The sequence below is a fragment of the Stigmatopora nigra genome, chromosome 19 (genome assembly GCF_051989575.1).
Source record: "Stigmatopora nigra isolate UIUO_SnigA chromosome 19, RoL_Snig_1.1, whole genome shotgun sequence".
Lineage (NCBI taxonomy): Eukaryota > Metazoa > Chordata > Actinopteri > Syngnathiformes > Syngnathidae > Stigmatopora > Stigmatopora nigra.
This window is the reverse complement of record NC_135526.1, coordinates 4229200-4243675: the sequence shown is the minus strand read 5'-3', so window position 1 is coordinate 4243675 and position 14476 is coordinate 4229200. Positions and strand designations below refer to the sequence as shown.

General features: G+C 39.4%; 3 protein-coding genes across 7 annotated transcripts; 2 read left to right on the top strand and 1 right to left on the bottom strand.

The window, feature by feature from the left end:
• Nucleotides 1-483: 483 nt before the first annotated feature.
• Nucleotides 484-8616, bottom strand: map7d2a (MAP7 domain containing 2a). 5 transcript variants are annotated; one of them, XM_077741193.1, is made up of 17 exons: nt 8170-8616; nt 7368-7460; nt 7186-7275; nt 7037-7114; nt 6147-6310; nt 5894-5990; nt 5289-5372; nt 4426-4532; nt 4237-4343; nt 3919-4148; nt 3710-3848; nt 3499-3637; nt 3084-3188; nt 2956-3006; nt 2724-2742; nt 1546-1957; nt 484-1478 (listed from the first exon to the last, which is right to left on the bottom strand). In XM_077741193.1, exons 1-17 carry the CDS (start codon nt 8207-8209, stop codon nt 1223-1225), a joined length of 2211 nt encoding a protein of 736 aa, XP_077597319.1. In that variant the 5' UTR covers nt 8210-8616; the 3' UTR covers nt 484-1222. The 5 variants fall into 5 exon arrangements, with proteins under 5 accessions (XP_077597319.1, XP_077597318.1, XP_077597317.1 ...); XM_077741189.1 differs by lacking the exon at nt 8170-8616 and adding an exon at nt 7730-8032 and having other exon boundaries at nt 1426-1957; XM_077741192.1 differs by lacking the exons at nt 7186-7275; nt 8170-8616 and adding an exon at nt 7730-8043 and having other exon boundaries at nt 1413-1957.
• Nucleotides 8617-9007: 391 nt separating this feature from the next.
• Nucleotides 9008-11679, top strand: pdha1a (pyruvate dehydrogenase E1 subunit alpha 1a). The gene is made up of 11 exons (XM_077741194.1): nt 9008-9165; nt 9509-9577; nt 9635-9808; nt 9886-10012; nt 10090-10181; nt 10309-10401; nt 10463-10618; nt 10860-10931; nt 11014-11081; nt 11229-11337; nt 11412-11679. The coding sequence occupies exons 1-11, from the start codon at nt 9118-9120 to the stop codon at nt 11574-11576; spliced, it is 1173 nt and encodes a 390-aa protein (XP_077597320.1). The 5' UTR covers nt 9008-9117; the 3' UTR covers nt 11577-11679.
• Nucleotides 11680-12463: 784 nt separating this feature from the next.
• prdx4 (peroxiredoxin 4) lies at nt 12464-14445 on the top strand. Its single transcript, XM_077741196.1, has 7 exons — nt 12464-12729; nt 13251-13368; nt 13459-13575; nt 13812-13934; nt 14000-14130; nt 14250-14284; nt 14353-14445. Exons 1-7 carry the CDS (start codon nt 12528-12530, stop codon nt 14401-14403), a joined length of 777 nt encoding a protein of 258 aa, XP_077597322.1. The 5' UTR covers nt 12464-12527; the 3' UTR covers nt 14404-14445.
• The last annotated feature ends 31 nt before the right edge of the window (nt 14446-14476 follow it).

The following is a 14476-nucleotide window of genomic DNA, read 5'->3' as shown; positions in this document are numbered from 1 at the left end:
CCCGGAGAAAACCCACACAGGTCCAGGGAGAGCATGCAAAAACAATACTGAATTTAAAAAGAAACTAGTGAAGTTTTGGCCCGTGAGAAATCAAAATGCTTGGTTAAACTGCAGTATGACCTGTTCTACCTGTCTGTATTATATGTGTTCATTAAATCTGTCTAGAGAAAAGTTTAGTCATAAGGTGTTTCCTGTTATTGCAATACAGTACAGCACACAATTTGCGTGCACTTTGTGTAAGAGGAATGCACTCCCAATCACTCCTAACAAAAATGTGGAATTCTTAATGATCTTATACCATAACACTAGACTTGGCCCACTATAACATTTAACCCACAATACATGTGTGGGGGATGTGGGCATAAATTGGTGTTGGCTTGCATGCAGGAAACCTATGCATGTTTGGTGTACAAATTCTACACAGGAAGAGCAGAACCCAGGTTGGAAGCCTTGAGGACTGAAAACAAGCAATAAAAAACAATATTCAACAGTCAACAGTTTATTGTTTTTGATCATATTTATCTCGATAATCATGCACAAATCGTTTGTGACAAAGGCAACGTCACTTGTTTTGAAATGAGAGTTGATGTACTTCTTTCTACATGAGCTAGAATTTGTGCGAGTCTATTCTTTTGTGCTGATAATGAATTACCAATTTCATATTTAGTTTATTAATCTAATCTAATCGGTGTCACACAGTAGTTCTGTATCTCTAAGGCATCTCTATACTGGATCTACGTACATTTAGGCACAAAAACTGAAAGGGTGTATGCAAGCATTTTAAGGTCAATCATGAAAAAAACGCTTGGTGCATTTGAGCATTGCTTTCTTAAGTGCAATTATTGATTTATAGGCGACATTGGAAATTTCCTATTTTAAGTCAATACTAACTCAACTATTTTACTTGAAAACCAAAGCCACATTTTCTTTTTAGTTTGCCAAAAACTTCAACATTTCCAGCATCACACTACATAACAAAAAGACAAATAAATGATAATTCTATTCAATTTAATTCAAGAAAATGTTGAGAAATTATAATCCCATTTTCATTTTCTATCTGCATTATCGCTTCCGGAAAAAGAGAATAAGAGAAATGTAATATTGCAAGTTGCAGTTTAATAGCTATCAGATTATATGGCTCTTTTCCCATAACTGTATTGATGGGGAATATCATTCTGATGCATAGATGAGGGCGAAAATAGATTCACTAACGTTCTAATGACTAACGGACATTAAGCTTATTGGAGGGAGATGACACCTCGATGGTCTTGCGATCTGCCATGGGACTGACAACCCCCTCGATCAAGTTTTTGTTCAAATCACCGATGTTGCCTTCAGTGGTCCTTTTGAAGCACGTCACACTTCCCGTCAAGTCCATCAGGTCTTCGAGAGCTCGGTTGTTGCCGATAGCACATTGCTGGATTTCATTTACAGGTGAAAATTCAGGTATGGATATCAATTCCTCCTTTGAAGCTGGGCTGAAATAATAGCAACAAAAAAAGATGATTTTTGATTGAGATTATCAAGAAGGTCGGTGGGACTCACCTGACGTCCATAGACTGCACCCCATCATAAGGATGCTTCACCTCCAGCGGCTGCAGGTGGATAGCAGGTGGTGGAGGCAGTCCCAAAGGTAGCTGTGAATCAAGTCTATCGATTCCCTCTGCCGAGGATGTTGTTTTTTGTTTGCTTTCCTCGGCCATCACCTCACCTTTCATGGGTACACTACCTGGTATGACTGCTTCATGATGGTCATTTTGATTAACCCTACTTTCAATGATGTTTGGTTCTTTGTACAGGTCCATATCTTTGAAAGTGACACTTGCTTGCATGTAGTTGTTGACTTGCATTTCCCTTGCTGGTTCTTTCTCACTGCCCCTGTCGCCCTGCTTTTCAATTTGCTCTTTACACCCTTTAACATCTTCCTGAGCTTTACTTTCAAGAATCTTTACATCCCCTGTGGAAAATAACAAATGGCATAGTAGGCTGCATGTCATTTGAATGATCCAGTGCCTAACATTTGCATCGGACTGGAGACTAAACTCATATTTGGTGTTGAAATAATGGCACGTGCCAAATTTTGCATCCTTTACTATTAGTGTGCACTGTCCACTTCAAGAAACGGCATTACGTCTTTCCCCAAATATGAAAACAAGTTGGTTAGATTTTGGTCATGTGAGAATGGTGCCGTATGCTACTTTGATTTACTTGAGTTTCCAAAGCAAGTGTGTAGTTGTTTCTTTAGTATGTATAAGTATGTCCCATATAGTCTTAGTTAATTATGTCAACTATGTAAGCCAACTCCAGGTTTTCAGCGAAAACATATATTTGACAAATACTAAGGGAAATTAAAAATATTGACAAAATGCTTTATCACTAATTTCCAAGCTTTATATGCACTTGATGCATTAGTTTTTTTTTTTAAATGTTCATGCATCATTCACTTACAAATAAAATGTAAAAACAAATACGTTTTGCGATATTTTTCTAAGCCCATGCACCACCCCACCAGTTTTCGGAGTATTAATAAACCTTTTTCAGTTTTTGCATTTACAAAAAAAAAAATTAAAATAAAAACAAGCGGGAAGCAAAACCTCCTTGACAGCTTTTTTTTTTTAATGTGCCAGCTCAGAGAAATAAATAGCTGCCATGCACGCAGCTGCAAGGAATATAAAAAAAAGGGTAAATAAGCAAGGTTAGCAGACAAAAGTACTACTACTAACCTGATGGTGACCTGGTCTCCTTCAGGGTGAATGTAGAAAAAAATGACGATAGAAATCATCATTTGTGACAAATGGGACGCAAAACCAAAGTATCGCCATAGAATTTAATTAATAGACAATCAACAAATTGTTTAAATAAAGATGAAAAAGAAAGTAAGAAAAATAACATTGTCACGTCTCGGTTGTTTGAAGGCAGAAAGGCGTCTGTATGAAGGGAACTCTCTTACAGTACCTTCACATCAGTTTCGCCTTTCCTGGTTCTCTTCATGATTTCCTCAATTCTCTGCAAAATTACGTCAACAGGTGAGTATGTGTTTCAAGTTCTACATGGCAGAAAGAAAGGGTTTTTTTTGTAATGACCTTCTTCCTCAGCTGCCTCTCCTCTTCTTCTTGTTGTGTCTGATGGTCGCGATCTTGACGCTGACGCTGCATATCTTCATGTGCTAGGCTTATAACCTTTTCCCTCTAAAGATATAGAGTAGAAGAAAGGATAGAACTAACTCGTAAAAAAATAGGCCTGTTGATGATTTGGTTTTTGTCATTGAATTCATGTAGTTTTTAGTTGTAAATAACCAGACTAGCTTCAGGTCTTTGGAAAATTATTTTTCCTCCGTTTTAAAAGAATTTGACATAATATACAAGGATCTTAGAGGATTTACATTTTTTTAAAATACTTTAAACGTACCTACAAGAAATTCTTTAATATATTAGATATCAAATAGTCATATAAATATGTATGAATATTAAAATACCAAGTAAGTATCTAAAATCTTACCTGCTTCTCCTGCAGGTCATGTTGATGCTTATGTTCTTGTTGTATTGCCTTGTCCAAATCTGTGACACTTTTTCCAGAACCTTTCATTTCACGCTGCCGTTGCTCTTGTGTATATCTGCTCAGTGATTCTTCCTTGTACCTGACGGTAGGGAACCTCATGCACTTCATTTACAAGTCAATGACACAGGCTTTAATCAAACAATGATTTCACCTTGCCTCGTCCCGTTTTTTCTCCTCCAGTTCTTTCTGCACTCGAGCCAGACGTCTCCGCTCTGCCAGCAGCTTACTCGCCTCTTCTGCGTTGGTAATTCCGGCGGATACTTTCCCCGAGGGCAAGCACGGTGATGGCTCTGTTGAACACATGCGTAAAGGCTTAAAGAGCAAATATTGGGTTAGTTAACAGCGTTACCAGATGCCTACCTCTTTTCTTTCCTTCATTGTAAGTAACATCCTTTTTATCAGGTGCATCACCTTTAAGGATTTCTGATGCACTGACTTTAAATGTGTCCACTGTGTTGTAGGCATTTACTTTTCCCATAACTTCACCCTTACAGTGTCCTTTCTTATCACTGTAAAGCCAGGGTTTGGTAGCAGGGCCGTGAGAATCGTGGGTGTCATTGGGAGACTGCGTTCGTGTCTTAGACGACATCCTATAGTGATACATTTATCCAAATCACAGAATAAAAAATGAGTTTTCCGCAAACATTTAGCATCAATTAGTACTTATTATAGAATCACTTGGAGGTAGTCTTCTGTTTGGTGACATTCGCAGGAGAATCCGATCTTTTCTTTGTGAAGGCACCACCTGGGGACGAAGTTCTCTTTTCTCTATGTAGGCGCTCTTTCTGGGAGCAGCAAAGAATCCGCATTTAATCTATGTGTTATCAAAGGATAAGGAAGTGGATGGCAGCTTTTGGCTTGCCTGACCTTGGGAGTGTTGGGAGTGGAATGAGAGCCTTCCAGAAGTCCGCTTCTGTAGGGTTCAGCTGGGCTCCGGGAACTGCACAAAGGTGACCTACGAGGGCTGCAGGGCGCTGCGTGACAATAAATGGGATGCTTATCAAATTATATTAGAGCATATGGAAAATATGGTATTTTGATATTGTGCCACAAATTTGCATGGTTAGGCATCCATGTTAATTTAAACAGATTCTTCTGATTTAGGATGAGTCTGATGACGGATGTATCAAGGCCCGGTTTTAGTGTACTTTAAGCACATTAATTCAAAACTGTTAGTAGAACATGGGGGTGGAAACGCATGCTGCCACTTCGTTCTTAACAGATACAGTACAACAATCAAACCTCAAGGAGGTTTTCTTACTGTCCCTATTCCATCTGTTACCTATTGTGTGTAAGTATAATCTCTAAAAGAAAAGTATCATGGGCAAATCTCCAAAATACAAACCAAAGCTGTTCATAAATAATTTAGTTGATTAATGGAAATCACAACAAATCAGGACGATTTTTAAAGAGCAATTTTCTCGAAAAAATATTTCTAAACTGCTCTATTGAATTGAATCATTTTGCCTAATGTTGTGTGTGACCAGTGAATATAGTACAATACAAAGATAAGCCACTTACTATAAGATTCTAAGATTAAATTTAACTACTTAAACAGATCTTATTCCTAAAGAAAACCACAACATACAGGCATAACGATAGGTTGCCTTTGTTCATGGTGCATTCGAATCCCACTCAGAGGCAAACAAATGCAGGTTTAAAGCAATAACTGCGGCGTGGGGGTAGTAGCCATTTGGGAGTGGAAAGGGATAAGGGTAGCTGAACATTACCAGATTCGCTGACAGCAGGAAGAGGGGAGGCAAGGCCATGGGAAAGGGTGATTGCAGTGGAGTAAGATGCATTCTCAGTATCACCTAAAGTCAGTAGGTGGAGCAGAACACAGCATTAACAACATTTCATTCAATTGAGATTCTAGACCCAAATGTGACTCTATAAAGTCAATTCCCAAAACATGTCATGCTTTAAAGTTAACACTATGGTGGCTATTGCTTAGCCTGGTGCTACACCAATGCCAGTGCAGTTAAGTCATACCTTCCTGCCTCTCAGGGATTTAAAAAGCAACAAAAAAGACTTAAATCTGCTCATGCATTTTTTTCTTTCACATGCCATTGCATCTGAAATTATCAGGGAAAGAAGAAAAACTTTGCTAGAAATATGACAATGCTTTCTTCAATTTCTGGGCATCTTTTAATATCATCTAAAGAGATACAATGCAAGAGATGTGTTAGCTTTATCATTATTATAAATTTGCTTGAATGTTTTTTTTTTAATGTTGGGATCTGTGCTCTTTCGTATTAGATTATGTGTGTGGCCTACACATTTAAAACAGCATAATCTGTTGCTGTATAACTTTTGATGGCTATTAAATTCTCACCTGCTCCAACAGGATAGGCTCTGTTCATGCGTTTGTGTCTGTTCTCCAGGTTTATGCTGCGTTCCAGAGAACGTCTCATCAGGGCTTCCAGACGCTCCTAAAAGCATTAAAATTATTTTTTTCAATGTTTTACTCCATTCTTTCACCTTTTCATCTCAATTGGGAATTTGATTGTGGGACTATTTAGAAATCTTATGATAATAATGGTATTTTTTGTGCTTTTTTTGTAATAAAAATGATCGAGATTGTTGACCTTCTCTTCCTCAAGCTGCATTCTTCGCTTTTCCTCCACTGCCGCTCGACGCTGATCCTCCCTGTGCCTCTGCTCCTCCAATCGCTTCCAGCGTTCCTCCACTGTACGTTCATACTGTAGCTGAGATCGCCGCTCCTTCTCTCTGATAACCTGCTCTCTTGCCGCTGGAAAAAAAATAAGTTGTTTATAAGTTATTGATGAAAGAAAAATCAGTATTTAATGGTTTCCCAAATTAGTAGAGTAATTGTAGTTTCTGCTTAAAGCTGCTACCAAGTAGTACTGTTTCCAAAGTAAGGTACAGTTCAAAATTTGAGATAAAGTTAGGTGTATAAAGTTCTCAACCATCGCTATATTTGCCATAAATATTAAAAGGTGTATCACCAACCCAGAAAATCAACAGCATAAACAGAATTGGTTTGGGCATTTCAGTGAATTTGTTAGAAATCTAAACGATATTTAAGTTATGTTGTGATAGAGTACAATGGGCAGACGGTTTGGGATATATATTTAAGGTTTAACCCTTAAAATATGACGTTTTCCAGCAAATTCACACTGTCTTTTTAATGCAACACATGCTTCGTAGTTAATCTGCATCACACAAGATTTGCTGTATTAATGTTACTAATGTTCATACCCTGACTGCGAGAGTGTGAACTGTCATGAGAATAATCTGTAAAAAGACCCATTTCTGTGGACTACTTTATTTGTGCAGGTCACATTCATTGCTCTGACACAGCTCATCCTTTCAGCAAGCCAGAAAAAAAGGTCAGTTAAAATGTTCGACTGGCAGAGCAATTAGTCAGCGGGGGGTAAATGTCAGACTAGAAAGCCTAAAGCCATTTCAAAGTGAAAAATATAGACACTGTGAGTGAAAATGGGTACACCCTTACCAAGGCTTCTGTCTCTCTCTTCCCGTCTCTCTTTGGCTAAACGCATTCTGTCATCAGTCTTCATGAAACCCTCCACAGCTGATAAAAAAAACAGGCAAAACTTGTTATTTACACACAACTAAAACGTCAGATTTAAGAGTGAAATTTACTTGGTTTGTTGGCATGGTTGGTGCTTATGTTGGCAATCAAGTGTGATGGTGGTGTATATCCATTTAAGACAGGCTTCTTGTCAGTGTTAGCTGGTGATAGAAACCGTGAGGATGGAAAGATGAGAGGTGCCACATTGAATTTGGTTTCAACAGCAACTGCAGTGTTTATTATGATTACTCACTTGTTTTTTTAGTTCTGGCTGGGGAACCATAATGGTTTATTCCACTCTTCTTCTCAGGATGTGGAGGGACAGTCGGAGGTGCCATCTTGTCCACTGTCGTGCAAAAATCAAATGTGATTCATGATAATGTCAAACTTGTTGCAATGTGCAGCTTCCTTGACCATTGTGGGTGGAAATGTAGATAGATAGTAGCTATCATGATAATTATCGATATCGACTGATATTTTTTTTTATTGTGAAAACATTTTTTGTCATATTGCCCAGCCCTAAGAGATTCTAGCCAATCTGACTCCAATGAGGAGTGACATCAGAATGGAGTTGTTTTGGGTCACTAGAGTAGGCATTTACATGTGATAACTGACCTGCTGATGCTTCTCTTTTTCAGTGTGTTTAACATTGAGTTAAACTTTTAGCATCACCCTCATCATCGTTGGCGTGGGAGGAAGATAATCTAATCCCTCGATGGGGTTGCTGCGCTGAACCATGTCGATGCACTCAACACCCTTCAAAGCTCTTCGACGACTGAGTGACGTCATTATAAAAACAACGCAAATCTACGTTTTGCCTTTAAATATCCAACAAGCCTACCTATTCACTAAGAAAAATTAAAACAAATTACAGGAATCGCAAGGACGACGGTTTCAATTTTTTTCTCGGAATAAATTGCAAATGTTTCCAAGAAAATAAATCCCCGGTACGCATCATGATGCGCGCATGTATTGTTTGCATCCAACACAATGACGATGCAATCAAACCCCGTGGAAACATCACATTAAGGAATTCATATGTTACAAATATTTACCTGCTGCCACTGTGTCGGATGATGTTAAAATGTTGGCCATGGTGGAGGAAGAGAAAGGAAAAGAAGGTTGAAAATAAGATGCAGTGACGTCTTTATGCAGCTCTGGTGTCCGCTTTCATCAGCGAACCTCCTGAGGATGAAACCACCTCAGCATGTAAATAGTTCCGATGAAGGTCACTTCAAAGCCGAGGAAAAAAGAGTCATGCTCCGATATTGGATTGGAGAGATACTGGGGGGATATTTACAAATCAGTGGAGACAGCAGAAACATGCACTGGCAGAATGACGCACTTCGCCATTGACCATAGGGGGAGTGTCCCTTGGAGAGCATCTACAGAAATATCTCATCTCATCTCATTTTCTGAACCGCTTTATCCCCATTACGGCTGCGGGGGGTGCTGGAGCATATCCCACTTGACTTAGGGCAGGAGGCCGGGGACAACCTGAACTGGTGACCAGCCAATCACAGGGCACAAGGAGACACACAACAATTCACGCTAACACTCATACCTAGGAGCAATTTAGAATGTCCAATCAGCCTACTATGGATGTCTTTGGAATGTGGGAGGAAACTGGAGTACCCAGAGAAACCCCACACAGGCCCATGGGAGGCATCACCTGGATTTGAACCCAAGACCCCAGAGCTGTGAGGCTGACGCGGTCTACAGAAATTTGTAATTGAACAAAATCTTATATATCTTATGTAACGTTCCTGACAAACAACCTACTCAATAATTCTAAATCCAAAAATAAAATGTTTTTTCACTGAATGATTCTAATCCACCACTGTAAAATAAATGTGTAAATAAAAACACACCACCAGGGAAGTGGTGGCAGTAGACTTTTTTACGTTAGCACATAGAAGTGTAGAAGAAAAAAAATAGCAAAGCCGGAAGCTGTACCAGAAGGACGTAGTGAAGTGGGGCGGTAGCAGATTAGCTCAGGAAAGATGCTGTCAGTTTTATCTAATGTACTGAGGACTTGTGCTCAAAAACATGTAAGTTATCTGCTATAAATTGAGAGTTATTCTATTACTAAGTTTACATGCAAAAACCTGCTGTTGATCCTCGCACATAAAGGTTTTAATACCCAAAACAGTCGAGTATCTGCTGACCTTGTAAGGCCGAATGGTAGCTCTGTACTGTCTGAACGGGGAGTCTGGATTGTTTTGATTAGCAAAATGTAATGTTAATCAAAAAGATGGTCGCTTGACAGTCCCTTTTTCCACACAAATTGAGAACTACTGATAGTATTGCTTGATCTAATGTTATTGTTACGCTGCGTCTGGTATTCATACAATATCTTTACTTTCATGAAAGCTGATCACTGTCTGTGTCCAGGGTGCTGCAGTTGTTGTGTCAGCAAGGACATACAGCGATTTCACAACTGAGGCTACTTTCGAAATAAAGGTAAGTTTCAAATCTCACGGAGCCATTTGAGATTATAATGGAGATGTTTTGCTTTAGAAATGCGACATCCACAAACTGGAAGAGGGTCCAGCCACCCAGGTGGTGATGACGCGCGACGAGGGTCTGCAGTATTATCGTACCATGCAAACGATGAGGCGAATGGAGCTAAAGGCTGATCAGCTGTACAAGCAAAAGATCATCAGGGGCTTCTGTCACTTGTATGACGGGCAGGTAAACGTGCCTCTAAATTTCTATGTGTTTTTGACTTGACCCGTTTGGAAGCTTAAGCTCTGTGTTTCACTTTGCAGGAAGCCTGTGCTGTTGGAATCGAGGCAGCCATTAATTTGTCCGACCACCTGATCACAGCCTACCGCGCCCATGGCTACACTCTAACCAGGGGAGGTACTGTCAAGCAGATCATGGCTGAGCTTACTGGTAAATTCCACAGTTACTAAGTATAATTTTTAGCATTGAGATGGTCCTATTTTAATGTGTTTGGATTTTTTTTTCAGGTCGAAGAGGTGGTATTGCAAAGGGAAAAGGTGGTTCCATGCACATGTACGTTAAACATTTCTATGGCGGAAATGGCATTGTTGGAGCTCAGGTAGATCACTAAATTAATGGTGTGAAAATACTGTGACTGATGAGATACAGAAAAATTAAATTATGATCCCTATTATGTTTGAAAAACATAATTTAGAGGGTTGTATTTGTGTCTTGACATCTCTCAGGTTCCATTGGGTGCTGGCGTAGCTCTGGCCTGTAACTATCTTGGCAATAAACAATTATGTGTTTGTCTTTATGGTGATGGTGCTGCCAATCAGGTAAGTTTACCTTCAATACCCCCCTTCACCCCCAGTCTCAAAATGATTTCTTTCCCCACAGGGTCAAATTTTTGAGACGTATAACATGGCTGCACTTTGGAAGCTGCCTGTCATTTTCATCTGTGAGAACAACAGGTATGGCATGGGCACGTCGGTGGAACGAGCAGCAGCCAGCACGGACTATTTCAAGAGAGGAGATTACATCCCTGGTCTCAGGGTACCCCTTTTTCTCATTTATATTCACAAGTATAAAAAAATATATATATTATAAATATATTCATGGTTTAAATCAAACTATCAATCAAAACTAGATTTACTTTTGGCAGTACAGATCAAACATAATTTCCTCAGAAACTTAAGAATGATTCAAAAACAGTTTGAAAGACAAGGTTTTGTAGGGAATGTATGTTTTTGTAATCTAATGTGTTAATTTTAATATGCAATCTTTTGGGTTTCAGGTAGATGGAATGGATATCTTGTGTGTTCGGGAAGCAACTCGGTTCGCAGCTGATATGTGCCGAGCTGGGAAAGTATGTTGAACAAAATAAATAATTTAGGAGGGATGATGTTTCTTTAGTGATGTATTAATTTTGCCCTCAACATTTTACCCAGGGCCCTGTTTTGATGGAACTTCAGACGTACCGCTATCACGGTCACAGCATGAGTGATCCTGGTGTGAGGTAATAGATTCTTCATATGGCATCATTAATACTTTCCTATATGTTTAGGAGCTACAAGATGATGCCACGGCCCTTATAACTGAAATGATATGTTTAAAGTCATATAAGTAGGATTTACCGTCTTTATCATGCAACTTGCTTTCACAGTTACCGTACACGTGAAGAGATCCAGGAAGTGCGCAGTAAGAGCGACCCCATCTCTTTGCTGAAAGACCGCATGCTAAGTAACAACATGGCCAGTGTGGAAGAGCTCAAGGTAGAAAGTAGTTCCACAAGACTTTTCTGATTCCATTGTGCCTTAAACATTCAAAAGTACACTGTCGCCTATAGGAAATCGACGTTGAGGTGAGGAAGGAAATTGAAGATGCTGCTCAATTTGCTACCACTGACCCTGAACCGCCACTGGAAGAACTGTGCAACCACATTTTTCATAACAATCCACCCTTGGAGGTGCGCGGAACCAACCCATGGACCAAGTTGAAGTCTGTCAGTTAATTGTGTTTCTTTACATCCATCCCACTGTCCTAAAGCAACCTGTCATACTGTAGTTATTTAAGTCACACATATACCTAATTAAAGTTACATGAAAGACCCACAACGTGAAGGCTAAACTTGTTTTATCACGACTGTGTTTCTCACACACCCAGGACGCTTGCCTACATAAATTTTGCAAGAAGTAACTGCAGTTTTACATTCAGTCTTCATTTAGCACTTGCGTTAAGATTGTCTGCAGGAATCAACAACCTTTCAAAAGGCAGCCATTTAATAGGATAATTTGGTTATTTGCCAAAATAATGAATGCAATAGAAAAATTTTATCTTTCCTTTGAAACATATTAGGCACTTTTAATTAATTCCCTGACTTCAAATAGAAACAGCATTAGACAAATATTGCCTGTAAAGTGTTTTGGACAAATTATGTTTAAATGTCACACTCCGAAACAGGCAGTTCATTAAGTGTACATGTCATCTTGGCTTTTCTCCATAATAGACAAGTATTTTGCCAGCAAACAAACCTGTTTCGATCCAGTGTGCTGCAATGTTGATCTGCCACTGACTGTTACATTAAAAGAAGGATGATGAAAAGAAAGTGGTGTTTCTGAACATCATGTAATAAACTATATAAATTAAATATCCTGTGTTCTTTTTTTGTACTTACGTTTTTTTAGTTTGTTCTGTTATTATTTATTTATTATTATGTTATGCACACCGATTATAAGGGTAAACGTATCCTATATAATAATACTAATGCATTTGGAACCCAATCTTCAGGACAGGAGATGGCAGTAAAGCAATAACAATGAGGCAAAACTGCAGTAAACTCAAGAAGAAAAGCGTGTTTACGCTGTGCGTATTGGACATTTGGCAAAAGCGCGTATCTCAACCCGATAGGACGGAGACGCGCGCGCATGCGCTTTTGACTAAATTCAACCATAGGAAGTGCCTGATGGAACTCTCAGTTCACGGCAAGATGCAGAAGGAGCTCTTTTGTGTTGCTTTACTGCTCTTCCTCACGTTTTCGTCGTCGGGAGCAGACACCCATGTGAAGAATGCCCAGTGTCACAACTACGCGGGAGGAGACGTCTATCCTGGGGAGGCTTCTCGTGTACCCATCTCAGATCATTCCCTGCACCTCAGCAAAGCCAAGAGTGGGTCTACTTAGCTATTCGCCTTTTTAAGTCATGCTTTTGTATCCTTCAGCAAGGTGCTGCCTACGGGACAAAGGGAGCACCTTATCTTAACCCTGACTGCTTTATTATCTTGTTTCTTTTATATAGCGTTTACTATTTGCACATCGACATTAGGCCTTAATCTGGAACACTAGTGGTGTTTTTAGGACACGTCAGTATTGTATCCTCACGCGCACCCTTTGCAAATCTGGCAAAGGAACACAAAGGGGTTGGACTTCTGAACCCTAATCAGTTCTCTTTTAAATGAATTAATAACCTTCGTTTTTCATATAAGGATCAATATTATATGCATCTGAGGATTGTTGTGTTGTTTGTTTACATTTTTGATGTGCCATCTGTGTTCACATATAACAGTTACAGCCGTTGTCATAGTAACACGAAATGCACTCGAATTTTGCATTGTAAGGACTAAAATACAAAATAGAAAGACAGATCACGATATTAACCCATAATGACTGAATAATGTTTAAATCTTGCAGTTTCAAAGCCTGCACCGCATTGGGAGGGAACAGCGGTCATTAATGGTGAATTCAAAGACGTGAAGTTGTCTGACTACATGGGCAAATACCTTGTCTTTTTCTTCTATCCTCTGGACTTGTGAGTTACTTTTAGCAAACGTCACACTGTAATAAATCATAATTGTAGCTGCAAAGTGAACTTATTTGTACTTTCTTCCCTTTTTCCCAGCACATTTGTCTGCCCAACTGAGATCATTGCCTTTAGTGATCGTGTACACGAGTTTAGGGCCATCAATGCAGAGGTGGTTGCCTGCTCAGTGGACTCCCAGTTCACCCACCTGGCCTGGTAACCTCACGTTATCTCATAATCCGAATTATTTTTGGGGAAATTACTGTAATGGAATAGTAGAATAATTACGTAACATTATCTCCAATCTGTCTTGCCTGGGAGGAGCAGTCAGAAATCTTCTTTCATTGTCAAAGTTAAAATGCAATCGTCTTAAACTTATGTAGTCCCTTTTTTAATTCTTATTCCCCGCTTTGATATGTGTAGCATTGCTTGTGCTCCCATCCTTTTTCCAGGATCAATACAGCCAGGAAACAAGGCGGACTTGGACCAATGAACATCCCTCTTTTGTCTGATCTCACACACCAGATTTCCAAAGACTATGGAGTGTTCCTGGAGGATCAGGGCCACACTCTGAGGTACAGTAGGCAAAACTATTTAACATTTTCCATCTCTATATTGAGTGTTTGCCATTCTATTTTAGGGGACTCTTCATTATTGATGGTAAAGGTGTTCTGAGGCAGATTACCATGAACGATCTTCCAGTTGGACGATCTGTCGATGAGACGCTTCGGCTGGTTCAAGCATTCCAGTACACAGACAAACATGGAGAAGGTAAAGGGACCTAACCTATAGAGATGGACAAATAATACATGGCAATTTAGTATAGCAGAAATTTTATAGATATGTCTTGTTTTGTTAAAGCCATAACTAACATTAAATAACTTTTTCAGTGTGTCCAGCAGGATGGAAACCAGGCAGTGACACGGTAAATACATGTCTTTCAGGCCATACCTATTCTTTTCTGTATTTTAACTTAACTTTTTCCCCCCACAGATCATTCCTGATCCCACAGGCAAGCTTAAGTATTTTGATAAACTGAACTGATGGAATCCATTGGACAATTCAATTAAAGTGTGTTTTTCGTAAGGCTCTTGTCTCTTTTGTGAGTCTTCCTAGC